The sequence below is a fragment of the Salmo salar genome, chromosome 14, assembly GCF_965601325.2.
Source record: "Salmo salar chromosome 14, fSalSal1, whole genome shotgun sequence".
NCBI lineage: Eukaryota > Metazoa > Chordata > Actinopteri > Salmoniformes > Salmonidae > Salmo > Salmo salar.
The window spans coordinates 82177239-82195412 of NC_138304.1; the positions used below are offsets into that span (position 1 = coordinate 82177239).

At 45.6% G+C, this 18174-nt stretch overlaps 1 protein-coding gene across 3 annotated transcripts in view; it reads left to right on the forward strand.

Moving 5' to 3' along the window:
- The window catches only part of LOC106570306 (retinoic acid receptor beta), a 282569-nt gene that overhangs the window by 214130 nt on the left and 50265 nt on the right, over positions 1-18174 (forward strand). For all 3 annotated transcript variants that reach the window (XM_014142481.3, XM_014142480.3, XM_014142482.3), the window contains one exon: positions 1838-1979. In XM_014142481.3, coding sequence (XP_013997956.1) covers positions 1838-1979 — 142 coding nt within the window. The remainder of the gene's footprint in view (positions 1-1837; positions 1980-18174) is intronic.

Sequence of the window (18174 nt, forward strand, 5' to 3'; positions counted from 1 at the left end):
TAGAAAGAGAAAGAGAGAATCAGGTATGTAGAAAGATAGAATCAGTTAGGTAGGGAGAGGGAATCAGGTAGAGAGAGAGAGAATCAGGTAGGTAGAGAGAGAGAGAATAAGGTAGGTAGAGAGAGAGAGAATAAGGTAGGTAGAGAGAGAGAAAGAAAGAGAATCAGGTAGAAAGAGAAAGAGAGAATCAGGTATGTAGAAAGATAGAATCAGTTAGGTAGGGAGAGGGAATCAGGTAGAGAGAGAGAGAATCAGGTAGGTAGAGAGAGATAAATAGAGAGAGAGAATCAGGTACTGTAGGTAGAGAAAAAGAGAGAGAGAATCAGGTAGGTAGAAAGAGAGAGATAAAGGATCAGAGAGCGAGAGAATAAGGTAAGTAGAGAGAGAGAGAGAATAAGGTAGGTAGAGATAGATAGAGAGAGAATAAGGTAGGTAGAGAGGGAGAGGAAGAGGAGAGAGGGAGAGAGAGAGAATCAAGTAGGTGAAGAGGGAGAGAGCAGATGTGATGATTAAGTCTGGGTGCGTCGGGGTGTGTGTGTGTGTGTGATAGTGCTTCCCTTGAGGAACACAGAGATGAAGGAGTCACAGCATCTGTTGACTGCTGCTGCTGCTGAGAAATCACTTCACAAAGACTCTGAGGCACACACACATGCACGCACACACACACACCAATGCACGCACACACACACCGCTCCAAGGACTTTTATCCTTTTATCCTGCCCTACATGGTCACAGGGATGGGATTGAATGAATTATTACTACAGTAGCCTTGGGTTCCGCACCCAACCTGAATACATTGTGTGTTGTTTCTGTTTGTGTGTGTGTGTGTGTTATCTATATATTAGAACAGACGTGTATAAGAAGGTACTCTGCTCAGATCAGCTAGGATAAAGACACACACGTGCACGCACAGACACACAGACTCACAGACACACACACATATGTAGATCAGGCAAGAATAAAGGCCTCTATTAAGAAAATGAATAATACCAGTCGAGGGGAGGTGTCCCTGGACTGGTCACATGGTGTTGAAATCCCAGACGTGATTGGCTAGTTGTTGTGGTCGCCACGGCACTGCAGGGCGGGACTGGTATGTTGACGGATGTTTGAGTCTAAAGCGAGATGGGGCTGCTACACACACACACGCTACAGCATCAGCCATTTCAGCCCTGTGCGTACGCCATCTAATCCGTTACCCATCATGCATTCTGCTCCCCTAATGAAAAACGCAAGGTCCCATCTGTCACAGGAGCCTATGGCAAATGGAAGAGAGGGTTCGCCTGAGAGGGCCTGGATGATGGAGGATCATTGAGAAGGACCCCAGAGCCACAACAAATGAATAACAACGGAAACATCTTTAAGGAAGCTACTTGAATTCCTCCTGTTTTCCCTCAAATTCCTCTCATCTCTCTCCCGCTGCTCTCTGTGTTGGTAGGCAAATGATGCTTTTATTGAAACAACTGATACAAAACAGTTACCCCATAGTTGTTTTTGGACATACTGTAGACGTAAACCATAGGGGGGGTCATTCTCCTTCTGTTATAGTCAGTTACACCAGCGTTCTCAGAAAGTCACACCAATTCACTGAACATCACTTAACACGCCATGTTAACATCCTCTACAACGCTTCCCCTTTCCTCCGATTACTCACACACACACACACACACACACACACACACACACACACACACACCACAAATGCTTGTTGCTATGACATCCTGAGCTCAATGCAGTCGAGGAAGATTTGTATTTATTAATTGTATTCAACCTTTTATCCAGTGTAACCTTGTTTTACCAGATAGACTGATATCTCTCTCTCTCTCTCTCTCTCTCTCAGGGATTTTTCCGTAGATCCATTCAGAAGAACATGGTGTACACGTGTCACCGGGACAAGAACTGCATTATCAACAAGGTGACCAGGAACCGCTGTCAGTACTGCCGGCTCCAGAAGTGCTTTGGTGTGGGCATGTCCAAAGAGTGTGAGTCTTTCTCTCACACATACACACGCACATTCACACACACACACCACTGTTACTACTGCCGTTTCCAGAAGTGCTTTTCGATGGGAATGTCCAAAGAGTGTTGGTTAGTTTGTCTCAATCCCACATCTCTAATCCCAAACCACGCCACTAGGGAAGTTTCCTGGAATAACAGGAATTGAGGGACCCTAGTCTTGATCAGAGGTCACATGCTACACACACCATCCTATCCATCCTTTAGAGGATTTAATCACACACACACATACACCTACACACATACACACACGTCCACACACATACACATAATCCTATTCCCCTAGTGTAGGTATTCCCAAACTGGGGTGCACAATGACGTCGGGTGTGCACCAAATAAAAATGTGATTCACATTAAAAAATAAATACAAATACAATTCAAACGGTCCATTTATATTTTCCAACGGGGCGGTACATTTGGGTGAGGTTTTTTTCTCGCCTGAGTAGCCTCGTTTCACTGCCAATTTTTTTATTAAACCATCTAGTGTTCAGCCAAATAACAATACAATGTCAAATACAGGTAGCCTAGTCAAATAATTAACATCCAACCACATTAACCATTACTCTCTCACAGGAATTCCACTAGCGGTCCTTATGTAGCCAAATGTAGCTTCTGCTCATGTTGGTATCTGTACTGATGGCGCAAAATCCATGACAGGGAGACATAGTGGAGTGGTAACGCGCGTGCAAGCAGTTGCTCCCGACACCACTTGGGTAAACTGCAGCTTCCACCGAGAGGCTCTTGCTGCCAAGGGAATGCCTGACAGCTTGAAAGACGTTTGGGACAATAAAGTGAAAATGCTTAACTTTTTTCAAGCAAGTGCCCCTGAACTCTCGTGTATTTTCTGCACTATGCAATGATATGGGCAACGACCATGTAACGCTTTTACAACATACACAAGTGCGCTGGTTATCAAGGGGCAATTTTTAAATTGAGAGACGAGCTTAAAGTTTGCATGAAGACGAGTTTCTCACAACACTGGCCTATCTGTGTGATGTTTTTTCTCGCCTGAATGATCTGAATCTAGGATTACAGGGACTCTCCGCAACTATATTCAATGTGCGGGACAAAATTGAGGCTATGATTAAGAAGTTGGAGCTCTTCTCTGTCTGCATTAACAAGGACAACACACAAGTCTTTCCATCATTGTATGATTTTTTGTGTGCAAATGACATCATGTCACGTCCTGACCAGTGAAAGAGGTAATTTGCCATATTAGATTGGTCAGGGCATGGCAGGGGGGTTTGTTTTGTATGTATTTTGGGTTTTCTGTTTCTATGTGGGTTTGTTCTAGTTATCTATTTCTATGTGTTGGTTTCATGTTCGGCCGGGTATGGTTTCCAATCAGAGGCAGGTGTCTTTCGTTGTCTCTGATTGGAAGCCATACTTAGGCAGCCTGTTTTTCCTTTGGGTTGTGGGTAGTTGTTTTCCGTTTTAGTCTTTCTACCTGACGGGACTGTGTTGGTCGTTTTTGTTATTTTGTCAAGTGTCATCATTAAAATATTGAAAATGAGTACTATCCACGCTGTGTCTTGGTCTCCATTCCACGACCCCTGTGACAGAACTACCCACCATAAAAGGACCAAGCAGCGTGAGAGGAGGTACCTGGAGTCATGGACGTGGGAGGAGATCCTTGATGGAAAGGGACCCTGGAGCCAGGCTGGGGAGTACCAGCGCCCGAAGGAGGAACTGGAAGAAGCTAAGAGGGAACAACGGTATTACGAGGCGTTGTATCCTCCAATTGAGGAGGTGAAGAGGCAGCCCCAAAAACAAATTGGGGGGGGGCATAAGGGGAGTTTGGCTAGGTCAGGGGGGAACCCTGACCTAACTTCCCTGGCATTTCGGAGGGAGCCATGGAGTAAACCAGAGCCAGTCGGGGAATCAAGAGCGGATTACGACGCTAGATTCCGGAGAGAGGGACTGGCAGAAAGGGCACGACGGAGCAGACGCACAGAGGGAAGAGCTATGCAGTATGGAGTAATGCGCACTATGTCGCCCATACGCACTCACAGCCCGGTGTGGTCGGTACAGGCTCCTCAACGTTGTCGTGCGACAGTTAGCCGGCAGCCAGGTAAAAGTGCGCCGGCTCAACATATCTGGCCTCCAGTGCGGCTCCTCGGCCCAATATATCCTACGCCTGCTCCACGCACGATACCCCGCATTCTCCAGCACAGCCCAGTTCGTCCTGTGCCAGCGCTTCGCCCTTGCCGGGCTTAAGCCAGCTTCGAGCCAGGACCGGTTATGCAAGCTGTAAGCGTCAGACCTCCAGTGAAAATCCATGGCCCAGTATATCCTACACCTACTCCACGCACGGTACCCCGCATTACCCAGCACAGCCAAGTTCGTCCTGTGCCGCGCTCCGCCCTTGCCGGGCTAACGTCAGCATTGAGCCAGGACGGGTTGTGCTAGCCGCAAGCACCAGACCTCCAGTAAGCCTCCATGGCCCAGTACGTCCGGTGCCGGCCGCGCACTTGTCCCCCAGTGTGCCCTCCGCTTCTCAGTCCGGAGCCTCCAGCGACGCTCCTCAGCCCGGAGCATCCAGTGACGCTTCTCAGCCCGGAGCCTCTAGCGACGCTCCTCAGCCCGGAGCCTCCAGCGACGCTCCTCAGCCCGGAGCCTCCAGCGACGCTCCTCAGCCCGGAGCCTCCAGCGACGCTCCTCAGCCTGGAGCCTCCAGCGACGCTCCTCAGCCCGGAGCCTCCAGCGACGCTCCTCAGCCCGGAGCCTCCAGCGACGCTTCTCAGCCCGGAGCCTCTAGCGACGCTTCTCAGCCCAGAGCCTCCAGCGACACTCATCACTCCGGAGCCTCCAGCAACACTTCTCAGCCCGGAGCCTCCAGCGACGCTCCTCAGCCCGGAGCCTCTAGCGACGCTCATCAGTCCGGAGCCTCCAGCAACGCTTCTCAGCCCGGAGCCTCCGGTGACATTCCTCAGCCCGGAGCCTCCGGCAACGCCTCCCAGTCCAGAGCCTCCGGCGACGCCTCTCAGTCCAGAGCCTTCAGCGGTGGTCTGCAGCCCAGAGCCTGCAGCGGTGGTCTGCAACTCAGAGCCTTCAGCGGTGGTCTGCAGCCCAGAGCCTTCAGCGGTGGTCTGCAGCCCAGAGCCTTCAGCGGTGGTCTGCAACTCAGAGCCTTCAGCGGTGGTCTGCAGCCCAGAGCCTTCAGCGGTGGTCTGCAGCCCAGAGCCTTCAGCGGTGGTCTGCAGCCCAGAGCCTTCAGCGGTGGTCTGCAACCCAGAGCCTTCAGCGGTGGTCGGCAGCGCAGAACCTCTGGTAATGATCCACAGGTCAGGGTTCCAGAAGCAGAGGGATCTGCGGGCAGAACGGGGGCTACGCCCGGAGCCACCTCCGTAGCTGGAGGATTGTCGGAGGGTCTGGGTGTAGCACAGGAGCCGTCATGGACGGTGGCCACCCTCCCTTCCCTCCCTTTTTGTTTAGGGTTGTTTTTATGGGGTTTTGGTTTGGTGCAGTCGGGGTCTGCACCTTCGGGGGGGGGGGGGGTACTGTCACGTCCTGACCAGTGAAAGAGGTAATTTGCCATATTAGATTGGTCAGGGCGTGGCAGGGGGCTTTGTTTTGTATGTATTTTGGGTTTTCTGTTTCTATGTGGGTTTGTTCTAGTTATCTATTTCTATGTGTTGGTTTCATGTTCGGCTGGGTATGGTTTCCAATCAGAGGCAGGTGTCTTTCGTTGTCTCTGATTGGAAGCCATACTTAGGCAGCCTGTTTTTCCTTTGGGTTGTGGGTAGTTGTTTTCCGTTTTAGTCTTTCTACCTGACGGGACTGTGTTGGTCGTTTTTGTTATTTTGTCAAGTGTCATCATTAAAATATTGAAAATGAGCACTATCCACGCTGCGTCTTGGTCTCCATTTCACGACCCCTGTGACACATCAAGCTTACGGACAATGTCAAATGTGATATAGCGAAGCACCTGAGTGAGTTGGGTGCGCAATTACGCAGGTACTTTCCTGAAACGGATGACACAAACAACTGGATTCGTTATCCCTTTCATGCCCTGCCTCCAGTCCACTTACCGATATCTGAATAAGAGAGCCTCATCGAAATTGCAACAAGCGGTTCTGTGAAAATTTAATTTAATTAGAAGCCACTGACAGATTTGTGGATTGGGCTGCGGTCAGAGTATCCTGCCTTGGCAAATCGCAGTGTTAAGACACTGATGCCCTTTGCACCCACGTACCTATGTGAGAGTGAATTCTCTGCCCTCACTAGCATGAAAACTAAATGCAGGCACAGACTGTGTGGAAAATTATTTAAGACAGACTCTCTCCAATACAGCCCAACATTGCAGAGTTATGTGCATCCTTTCAAGCACACCCTTCTCATTAAACTGTGGTGAGTTATTCACCATTTTCAATGAACAAATAAGGTTTTATATGTAAGATGGTTAAATAAAGAGCAAAATGATTTATTATTATTATATTGTTATTTGTGCCCTGGTCCTATAAGAGCTCTTTGTCACTTCCCACGAACCGGGTTGTGACAAAAACTCACACTCATTCTTATGTTTAACAAATTTATCGTATAGTGTGTGTATGGCAGGCTTACAATGGTGGCAAAAAACAACATTTGAGAGTGCGCTGACTCTGGTGCTAGAGGGGGTACGCAGCTGGAGGTTGAATGTTTGACGGGGTACGGGACTATCAAAAGTTTGGGAACCACTGTCTTAGTGGTTTTAAATCCTTCAGCTTTCTGCTCTTGAACTTTTAAACTTTTTAAGTGGATTGCATTTCTCGCTTTTAATGATATGGTGTGTGTGTGTCTGTGAGCGTGTGTGTGGGTGCCTGCATGTGAACGTGCGTGTGTATGTAGGTATGCAGGCTTGCGTGTGTGTGTGTTGTCGCTAAACTCTGCAGGATAAAATCCAACATGCTGTATCAGATGATTGGCACTCCAGCAACAGCAGAACTTTTCCTAAGTCTGTTGAAATTAAAGTAGTACTTGTTTGATTTTTCCATCTTACCTTGATCTCTGATAGAAATCCCTCAGCATCCACACACTGTACCCTTCAAGAAGGTTGATCCTATAGTGTCTGTGCCTGTCTGTGTCTGAAGTACAGAACTGGCTGGTGAGAAAGGACGATAGGACTCTCTCCCAGGAGAAAGATGGATGGATGAGAGGAACTAGTGCAGGTGAATGTTAATGTGATTGTCTTTGGTGGTCAAATTCTCAAACACGATACACATTCTTCCCAAAAAACTTTAAGGCCTTTTGAAACACATAATCGACAGAGTTACCCTTGAAACCATTACTCTTTTTTCCATAAAAGAGTTGAGTGAGTCATTCATTTTGAAAGGTGACTTTTAAATTGTAATTTACAAAATATACAGTGCGTTCAGAAAGTATTCAGACCCCTTGACTTTTGCCACATTTTGTTGTGTTACTGCCTAAATTTAAAATGTATTATATTTAGATTTTTTCTGTCACTGGGCTACACACAATACCCCATAATGTCAAAGTGGAATTATGTTTTTCGAAATGTTTGTAAATTAATTAAAAATGAAAAGTTGACTCGAGTCAATATTTAGTATTCAACTCCTTTCTTATAGCAAGCCTAAATAAATTCAGGAGTAAAAAACAGCTTAACAAGTCACAAAATAAGTTGCAGGGACTCACTCTGTGTGCAATAATGGTCTTTAACATGATTTTAGATTTACAACCTCATCTCTTTACCCCACACATACAATTATCTGTAAGGTCCCTCTGTCAAGCAGAACATTTCAAACACAGATTCAACCACAAAGACCAGGGAGGTTTTCCAATGTCTCAAAAAGACGGGGTCCTATTGGTAGATGGGTAAAACATATACAGTTGAAGTCGGAAGTTTACATACACTTAGGTTGGAGTCATGAAAACACATTTTTCAACCACTCCACAAATGTCTTGTTAACAAACTATAGTTATGGCAAGTCAGTTAGGACATCTACTTTTCGCATGACACAAGTCAGTTTTCCAACAATTGTTTACAAACAGATTATTTCACTTATCATTCACTGTATCACAATTCCAGTGGGTCAGAAGTTTACATACACTAAATTGACTGTGCCTTTAAACAGCTTGGAAAATTCCAGAAAATTATGTCATGGCTTTAGAAGCTTCTGATAGGTTAACTGACATAATTTGAGTCAATTGGATGTGTACCTGTGGATGTATTTCAAGGCCTACCTTCAAACTCAGTGCCTCTTCGCTTGACATCATGGGAAAATCAGCCAAGACATCAGAAAAGAATTGTAGACCTCCACATGTCTGGTTCATCCTTGGGAGCAATTTCCAAATGCCTGAAGGTACCACGTTCATCTGTACAAACAAGAGTACGCAAGTATAAACACCATGGGACCACGCAGCTGTCATACCGCTCAGGAAGGTGACGCGTTCTGTCTCCTAGAGATGAACGTACTTTGGTGCGAAAAGTGCAAATCAATCTCAGAACAACAGCAAAGGACCTTGTGAAGATGCTGGAGGAAACGGGTACAAAAGTATTTATATACACAGTAAAACAAGTACTATGTTGACATAACTGAAAGGCTGCTCAGCAAGGAAGAAGCCACTGCTCCAAAACCGCTATAAAAAAGCCAGACCATAGTTTGCAACTGCACATGGGGACAAAGATCGTACTTTTTGGAGAAATGTCCTCTGGTCTGATGAAACAAAAATAGAACTGTTTGGCCATAATGACCATCGTTATGTTTGGAGGAAAAATGGGGAGGCTTGCAAGCAGAAGAACACCATCCCAACCGTGAAGCACGGGGGTGGCAGCATCATGTTGTGGGGGTGCTTTGCTGCAAGAGGGACTGGTGCACTTCACAAAATAGATGGCATCATGAGGGAGGAAAATTATTTGGATATATTGAAGCAACATCTCAAGACATCAGTCAGGAAGTTAAAGCTTTGTCACAAATGGGTCTGACAAATGGTCAATGACCCCAAGCATACTTACAAAGTTGTGGCAAAATGGCTTAAGGACAACAAAGTCAAGGTATTGGAGTGGCCATCACAAAGCCCTGACCTCAACCCCATAGAACATTTGTGGGCAGAACTGAAAAAGTGTGTGCTAGCAAGGAGGCCTACAAACCTGACTCAGTTACACCAGCTCTGTCAGGAGGAATGGGCCAAAATTCACCCAACTTATTGTGGGAAGCTTGTGGAAGGCTACCTGAAACGTTTGACCCAAGTTAAACAATTTAAAGGCAATGCTACCAAATACTAATTGAGTGTATGTAAACTTCTGACCCACTGGGAATGTGATGAAAGAAATAAAAACTGAAATAAATCATTCTCTCAACTATTATTCTGACATTTCACATTCTTAAAATAAAGTGGTGATCCTAACTGACATAAGACAGGGAATTATTACTAGGAATAAATGTCAGGAATTGTGAAAAATTGAGTTTAACTGTATTTGGCTAAGGTGTATGTAAACTTCCGACTTCAACTGTATATCCCTTTGAGCATAGTGAAGTTACTAATTACACTTTGGATGGTGTAGCAATGCACTCAGTCACTACAAAGATACAGGCGTTATTCCTAACTCAGTTGCCAGAGAGGAGGGAAACTCCTCAGGGATTTCACGATGAGGCCAATGGTGACTTTAAAACAGTTACAGAGTTTAATGGCTGTAATAAGAGAATACTGAGGATGGATCAACAACATTGTAGTTTCTCCACAATACTAATCTAGTTGACCGAGTGAAAAGAAGGAAGCCTGTACAGAATAAAAATATTTCAAAACATGCGTCCTGTTTGTAACAAGGCACTAAAGTAAACTGCAAAAAATGGGGCAAAGCAATTAACGTTTTGTCCTGAATACAAGGTGTTGTTTGGGGCAAATCCAATACAGCACATCACTGAGTACCACTCTCCATATTTTCAAGCATAGTGGTGGCTGCATCATGTTATTGGTATGCTTGTAATCATTAAGGACCGGGGAGTTTTTCCGGATAAAAAAGAAATGGAATGGAGCTAAGCACAGGCAAAATCCTAGAGGAAAAGCTCGTTCAGTCTGCTTTCCACCAGACACTGGGAGACAAATTCACTTTTCAGCAGGACAATAACCTAAAACACAAGGGCAATTCTACCCTAGAGTTGCTTACCAACAAGACAGTGAGTGGCTAAGTTACAGTTTGGACCAAAATCTACTTGAAAATCTGTGTCAAGACCTGAAAATGGTTGTCTACCAATGTTCAACAACCAATTTGACAAAGCTTGAAGAATTTTGAAAAGAATAATGGACAAATGTTGCACAATCCAGGTGTGGAAAGCTCTTAGAGATTTACAGAGAAAGACAGCTGTAATCTCTGCTAAAGGTGCTTGTACAAAGTATTGACTCAGGGGTGTGAATACTTATTTAAATTAGATATTTCTGTATTAGCAAAACTTTATAAAAACATGTTTTCACTTTGTAATTATAGGGTATTGTGTGTAGATGGTTGAGAGAGAAAAAACTATTTAATCCATTTTGAATTCAGGCTGTAACACAACAATAATTCAAAGAGTATGAATACTTTCTGAAGGCATATTTCATTTCCGTCCTATTGAGAAGGGTATCCTCGACTGCCTATTTCAAAAGACAGTTCCACACATAGTACACTGTCTCCTTTTTAATTAAATGATGAAAGTATTAAATATTACGTTTGACAGGAATACATGAGAGGCGTTGCACATGATAAAGGTAAGATAACCACTAGTGGATCATGCTGTGGAGGTAACTCTCCTGTCCAAAAAATGACAAAAGCACTGTCCTTGAAATCAACCACTTGATGTGAGTGGCATGCATCATCAACCAACCCACTAAAGAACTGAGTACATTTAGCTGTTGGAGTGTGTGTGTGTGTGTGTGTGTGTGTGTGTGTGTGTGTGTGTGTGTGTGTGTGTGTGTGTGTGTGTGTGTGTGTGTGTGTGTGTGTGTGTGTGATGTTGTAGCGATCATGTTGCTCCATTCCATTGTCAGCGACAAGAACAGTTTACGTTTCACAGGTTATTGCCGCTCTTTGATTGCATCAGCAGTTAGGGTGCACGTCCACTTCACGCTCCATTAGCCCTGAGGGAAAGAAGACATTGCTCTCCTCTTTAGTTTTTTTCTCTCCTCTTTCTCCCCCATAGACTCACAGAGAACGTGATGGTCTCTATTCTTCTGCACTCCTTCTCCTGGTCTGGTCCTTCTCCTGCGGGTTTTCTCTCCTCCCTTGTACTTGATTGATGAATTAAGATGACTGTAGTAAGGAACTCCCCTCACCTGGTTGTCTAGGTCTTAATTGAAAGGAAAAAACAAAAACCAGCAGACACTTGGCCCTCCGTGGAATGAGTTTGACACCCTTACCATAGGGATACTGTATAATGTACAGTATATAGTGTTTTATTTAATTCTGTTGTCTCCCACACTGAGCAGAGAACAAAGGAACCATTCCCCTCCTCCATGTGTTTCTGTGATGAGGTTGTGTACCTTAGCTTACTCCATTCCTGTAGTGAAAAGGGGATAATACCTAGTCAGTTGCACAACGGAATGTATTCAACCGAAATGTGTCTTCCGCATTTAACCCAAGCTCTCTTAATCAGAAAGGTGCGGGGGCGGTCTTAATTGACGTCTAGGTGATCGGTGCACGGGGAGCAGTTGTTGCTGCTACCTAACCCCAGCAGGTGCCCTGTCCTTCCTATTAACTGCGCTACGATACTAATGTAGTGTTGTTTACTCGTGTGCTATTGAAGACAGTGATGATGATGGTTATGTGATAAGAAACATTGTATAGGTAGCTAGGGTCTGTGGGTTTGGTAGCACTTTATTTGACGGTACTGCTTCTGTTGGTATTTAAGAGGAAATTCTCTCCTCAGTCAGAGGGAACCAGGCTCAGGAGGCCCATTCTTCATCTTGTGCCTCGTAGATACCCTTACGGAATTTCACATGTGAACACGTGAAATGTTCCAAAAACACGTTTTCACATGAGTTCCACGTGACATCATGTGGTTTTTCTGTAAAGGTAACCAGCTCCATGTTCAGAGTTTGGGCACAAAGGAGTGGATGTGTGTTTGTTTTTGTGTGCGGGTGCATTTGTGTGTGCGTACATGCGTGTGTATGTCTGCGTGGGGCCAGTTAGTGATGTTAGAGAGTATGATATGGAGAAGTAATTTCAGGACACTGGCCCCTACAGTAACATTTCCCCTGCTCTGGTCTCTGACATAGAGACTTCAGAAAGCTTGCTTAACATCATCTGTGTTTCACTGGTGTCTGACCACACTCTACCTCCACTGGGGGATGGTAATATATCACTGTCTCCCAGAGAGGGGGGACATTCATGGGGAGGCGAGCTCTAGGGGAGAACTTCCCCGGTACAATCAATTACCCAGCACTCCAAGCAAATGACCAGGAGCAGATACGTCCTAGTGATGCTTCAGACAACAGGCCTGGAAAATAGATGGGTTTTTAATACCTACGGACCGATGAAGCGAGGAGGAGGGAGGGATGGAGGGAATACATCTAGCGAGGGAGACCGTTGTCCATCTCATCATTACCTCCTTCTACTGGAGATATTACTACTGTTTTTTACTCCAAATGAAAGACAAAAAAATGTATCTTCCTTCCCTCGTTCTATGGATAAGTATTTTCCTCTTGAATCACTTTTTATTTGATTGACCCTGGAGCGAGTAGTCGTGCTGCACTTCGCTCCGCAGGTAATATTACATTTCATTACATTACAACGGTTTGATTTGTTTGATCTGAGCACTTTTTAGCTAGCTACATAGCTGTCTTTGTATCAAAGATAATTGTGTAGTTTAGAGTAATTATCGAGGTTAGCTAGCCAGCTATTTTCGTCCGCTGCGACGCCGTTCTCCAAACTTAGTCAACACTGCTAGCTCGCCAACCTTTACTGACTAGCAGCACTGTAGAAACTAATACATTACAACGGAATGATTTGATTAGTGTAGTGTTAGCTAGCTACATAGTTGTCTTTGTCATAGTTTGATAATTGTGTAGTTTAGAGTAATTATCGAGGTTAGCTAGCCAGCTATTTTCGTCCTCCGCGATGCCATTTTCCAAACCTAGCCAACTTTTACCGACGAGCAGCATTGTAGAAACTAAATACATTACAAAGGAACGTCTTGATTAGTGTTATGTTAGCCTGTTGGGGCTACAGGTTAGCAATGAACCCCGAGTCAGGATTGCTAACAAGGCTGGAAATTCAAAACATCAAAAATCTAATAATTTCAATTTCTCAAACAATCAACTATTTTACACAATTTAAATGATAAACATCTCCTTAATCTAACCACATTGTTCGATTTTCAAAGAGGCTTTACGGCAAAAGCATAAAGTTAGATTATGTTAGGACAGTACATAGCCACAAAAGTACAAACATCCATTTTCAATTCAAGGTCAGGCGTCACCAAAAGCAGAAACCAGCTAGAATTATGCACTAACTTTTGTCAATCTCCATCAGATGACACTCCTAGGACATTATGTTATACAATACATGCATTTTTTGTTCCATCAAGTTCATATTTATATCCAAAAACATCATTTTACAGTAGCGTGAAATTCAGATTTTTTTCTTCTCTGAAATGCTTCCGGTGAACATAACAAAATTACTATTCGAAAACCTTGGTAAATTATAATATTGTCATTCAAAGAATAATATATTATCATCTCGTAATTGCTACCGAATGGCCAGATCTCAAAATAACTTTACTGGGAAATCACATTTTGCAATAAACGGGGTGCTATGCTAAGAACAACAGGCTATGCTATACAGTTAGCATCATCTAAAATCGATAATAACATTGTAAATATCCCCTTACCTTTGATTATCTCCATCAGAAGGCAGGCATCCCAGGTCCGGAAGGCATCCCAGGTCCGGAACAAATGTGGTTTCTTTTGACAAAGTTCATAATTTATGTCCAAATAACACCAAGTACTTAGCGTTCATTATGCTCCCACAAAACGTGGTGGGGGGAGTGTAAAATCACACCGAAAAGCTAAAAAAACCTAGTAAATAATCTATTTACGTCCGTTCAAATATGTCAAATGTTGTTTAGCATTCATCTTTTGGTCCATTTTTAACGTTAAACATCAGTAATATTTTCACACAACCTATCCTATGTCAAGATAAACAATGAAGACAAACTCACGCTTCTCAGATTTATGCGCAGGCGCAAAAAAATGAAGTGATGACATGTCAACTTCCTTGGATTCTAATTTGCTCTCTGTTTATCATAGACGCTTCAAACAACTTTATAAAGATCGTTGACATCTAGTGGAAGCCGTAGGTTTTGCGAAATGAATCCTTTCTCACTATGGTATCTATAAAACAATGACACTAAATAGTACAGTCACAAAATTCACATTTTTTTTTAAATCTATTTTTCACAGGTTTTTGCCTGCAATATGAGTTTTGTTATACTTACAGACACCATTCAAACTGTTTTAGAAAGTTCAGAGTGTTTTCTATCCGAATGTGTTAATAATATGCATATCCTAGCTTCTGAGTTGGTGTAGGAGGCAGTTAAAAATGGGCACATTTTTTTCAAAATGTCTCAATACTGCCCCCGAGCCCCAACAGGTTAGCTAGCTACATAGTTGCCTTTATATCATGATAAAGGTGTAGTACTGAAACTATCGAGGTTACCTAGCCAGCTACACTTTCAAACAAAGTCAACAACGCAGCCACTGCTAGCTAGCCTACTTCACCAGCCAGCAGTACTGTATCATTTTAATCATTTTAGTCAATAAGATTTTTGCAACGTAAGCTTAACTTTCTGAACATTCGAGACGGGTCCACTTGTCATTCCAATCTCCTTTGCATTAGCGTAGCCTCTTCTGTAGCCTGTCAACTATGTGTCTGTCTATCCCTGTTCTCTCCTCTCTGCACAGGCCATACAAACGCTTCACACCGCGTGGCCGCTGCCACTCTAACCTGGTGGCCCCCGCGCGCACAACCCACGTGGAGTTCCAGGTCTCCAGCAGCCTCTGGAACTGCCGGTCTGCGGCCAACAAGGCAGAGTTCATCTCAGCCTATGCTACCCTCCAGGCCCTCGACTTCTTGGCGCTGACGGAAACATGGATTACCACAGATAACACTGCTACTCCCACTGCTCTCTCCTCATCTGACCACGTGTTCTCGCATACCCCGAGAGCATCTGGCCAGCGGGGTGGTGGCACTGGAATCCTCATCTCTCCCAAGTGGACATTCTCTCTTTCTATCTCCTTCCTTTGAATTCCATGCTGTCACAGTTACCAGCCCTTTCAAGCTTAACATCCTTATCATTTATCGCCCTCCAGGTTCCCTTGGAGAGTTCATCAATGAGCTTGACGCCTTGATAAGTTCCTTTCCTGAGGATGGCTCACCTCTCACAGTTCTGGGTGACTTTAACCTCCCCACGTCTACCTTTGACTCATTCCTCTCTGCCTCCTTCTTTCCACTCCTCTCCTCTTTTGACCTCACCCTCTCACCTTCCCCCCCTACTCACAAGGCAGGCAATACGCTTGACCTCATCTTTACTAGATGCTGTTCTTCCACTAATCTCATTGCAACTCCCCTCCAAGTCTCCGACCACTACCTTGTATCCTTTTCCCTCTCGCTCTCCTCCAACACTTCTCACTCTGCCCCTACTCGGATGGTATTGCGCCGTCGCAACCTTTGCTCTCTCTCTCCTGCTACTATCTCCTCTTCCATCCTATCATCTCTTCCCTCTGCTCAAACCTTCTCCAACCTATCTCCTGATTCTGCCTCCTCAACCCTCCTCTCCTCCCTTTCTGCATCCTTTGACTCTCTATGTCCCCTATCCTCCAGGCCGGCTCGGTCCTCCCCTCCTGCTCCGTGGCTCGACGACTCACTACGAGCTCACAGAACAGAGCTTCGGGCAGCCGAGCGGATATGGAGGAAAACTCGCCTCCCTGCGGACCTGGCATCCTTTCACTCCCTCCTCTCTACATTTTCCTCTTCTGTTTCTGCTGCTAAAGCCACTTTCTACCACTCTAAATTCCAAGCATCTGCCTCTAACCCTAGGAAGCTCTTTGCCACCTTCTCCTCCCTCCTGAATCCTCCCCCCCCCCCTCCTCCTCCCTCTCTGCGGATGACTTCGTCAACCATTTTGAAAAGAAGGTTGACGACATCCGCTCCTCGTTTGTTAAGTCAAACGACACCGCTGGTCCACTTTCTACCACTGGTCCTGCTCACATTGCCCTACCCTATGCTTTGCCCTCTTTCTCCCCTCTCTCTCCAGATGAAATCTTGCGACTTGTGACGGCCGGCCGCCCAACAACCTGCCCGCTTGACCCTATCCCCTCCTCTCTCCTCCAGACCATTTCCGGAGACCTTCTCCCTTATTTCACCTCGTTCATCAACTCATCCTTGACCACTGGATATGTCCCTTCCGTCCTCAAGAGAGCGAGAGTTGCACCCCTTCTCAAAAAACCTACACTCGATCCCTCCGATGTCAACAACTACAGACCAGTATCCCTTCTTTCTTTTCTCTCCAAAACTCTTGAGCGTGCCGTCCTTGGCCAGCTCTCTTGCTATCTCTCTCAGAATGACCTTCTTGATCCAAATCAGTCAGGTTTCAAGACTGGTCATTCAACTGAGACTGCTCTTCTTAGCTCTCCGCACTGCTAAAGCTAACTCTCTCTCCTCTGCTCTCATCCTTTTAGACCTATCTGCTGCCTTTGATACTGTGAACCACCAGATCCTCCTCTCCACCCTCTCCGAGTTGGGCATCTCCGGCGCGGCCCACGCTTGGATTGCATCCTACCTGACAGGTCGCTCCTACCAGGTGGCGTGGCGAGAATCTGTCTCCGCACCACGTGCTCTCACCACTGGTGTCTCCCAGGGCTCTGTTCTAGGCCCTCTCCTATTCTCGCTATACACCAAGTCACTTGGCTCTGTCATATCCTCACATGGTCTCTCCTATCATTGCTACGCAGACGACACACAATTAATCTTCTCCTTTCCCCCTTCTGATAACCAGGTGGCGAATCGCATCTCTGCATGTCTGGCAGACATATCAGTGTGGATGACGGATCACCACCTCAAGCTGAACCTCGGCAAGACGGAGCTGCTTTTCCTCCCGGGGAAGGACTGCCCGTTCCATGATCTCGCCATCACGGTTGACAACTCCATTGTGTCCTCCTCCCACAGTGCTAAGAACCTTGGCGTGACCCTGGACAACACCCTGTCGTTCTCCACTAACATCAAGGCGGTGACCCGATCCTGTAGGTTCATGCTCTACAACATTCGCAGAGTACGACCCTGCCTCACACAGGAAGCGGCGCAGGTCCTAATCCAGGCACTTGTCATCTCCCGTCTGGATTACTGCAACTCGCTGTTGGTGGGGCTCCCTGCCTGTGCCATTAAACCCCTTCAACTCATCCAGAACGCCGCAGCCCGTCTGGTGTTCAACCTTCCCAAGTTCTCTCACGTCACCCCGCTCCTCCGCTCTCTCCACTGGCTTCCAGTTGAAGCTCGCATCCGCTACAAGACCATGTTGCTTGCCTACGGAGCCGTGAGGGGAACGGCACCTCCGTACCTTCAGGCTCTGATCAGTCCCTACACCCAAACGAGGGCACTGCGCTCATCCACCTCTGGCCTGCTGGCCCCCCTACCTCTGAGGAAGCACAGTTCCCGCTCAGCCCAGTCAAAACTGTTCCCCTATGGTGGAACAAGCTCCCTCACGACGCCAGGACAGCGGAGTCAATCACCACCTTCCGGAGACACCTGAAACCCCACCTCTTTAAGAAATAGCTAGGATAGGATAAAGTAATCCTTCTAACCCCCCCCCCACCCCCTAAAAGATTTAGATGCACTATTGTAAAGTGGTTGTTCCACTGGATATCATAAGGTGAATGCACCAATTTGTAAGTCGCTCTGGATAAGAGCGTCTGCTAAATGACTTAAATGTAAATGTAAAGGGTCAGGGCCTTAGGGGCTCCTTTTAGAACTAGTAATATTAACATGAGAACACATACTTTTATTCCTAGTTAAAGACACAGACTGTGTTCACACAGGCAGCACAATTCTGATCTTTTTATTCACTAATTGGTCTTTTGACCAATCAGATCAGCTCTTTGGTTAATTAATTGGTTAAAAGATCCGAATTGGGCTGCCTTTGTAAACGCCGGTAAAGACACCATAGACAATAGTTGTAGTGGAGTTTGTAAACTATG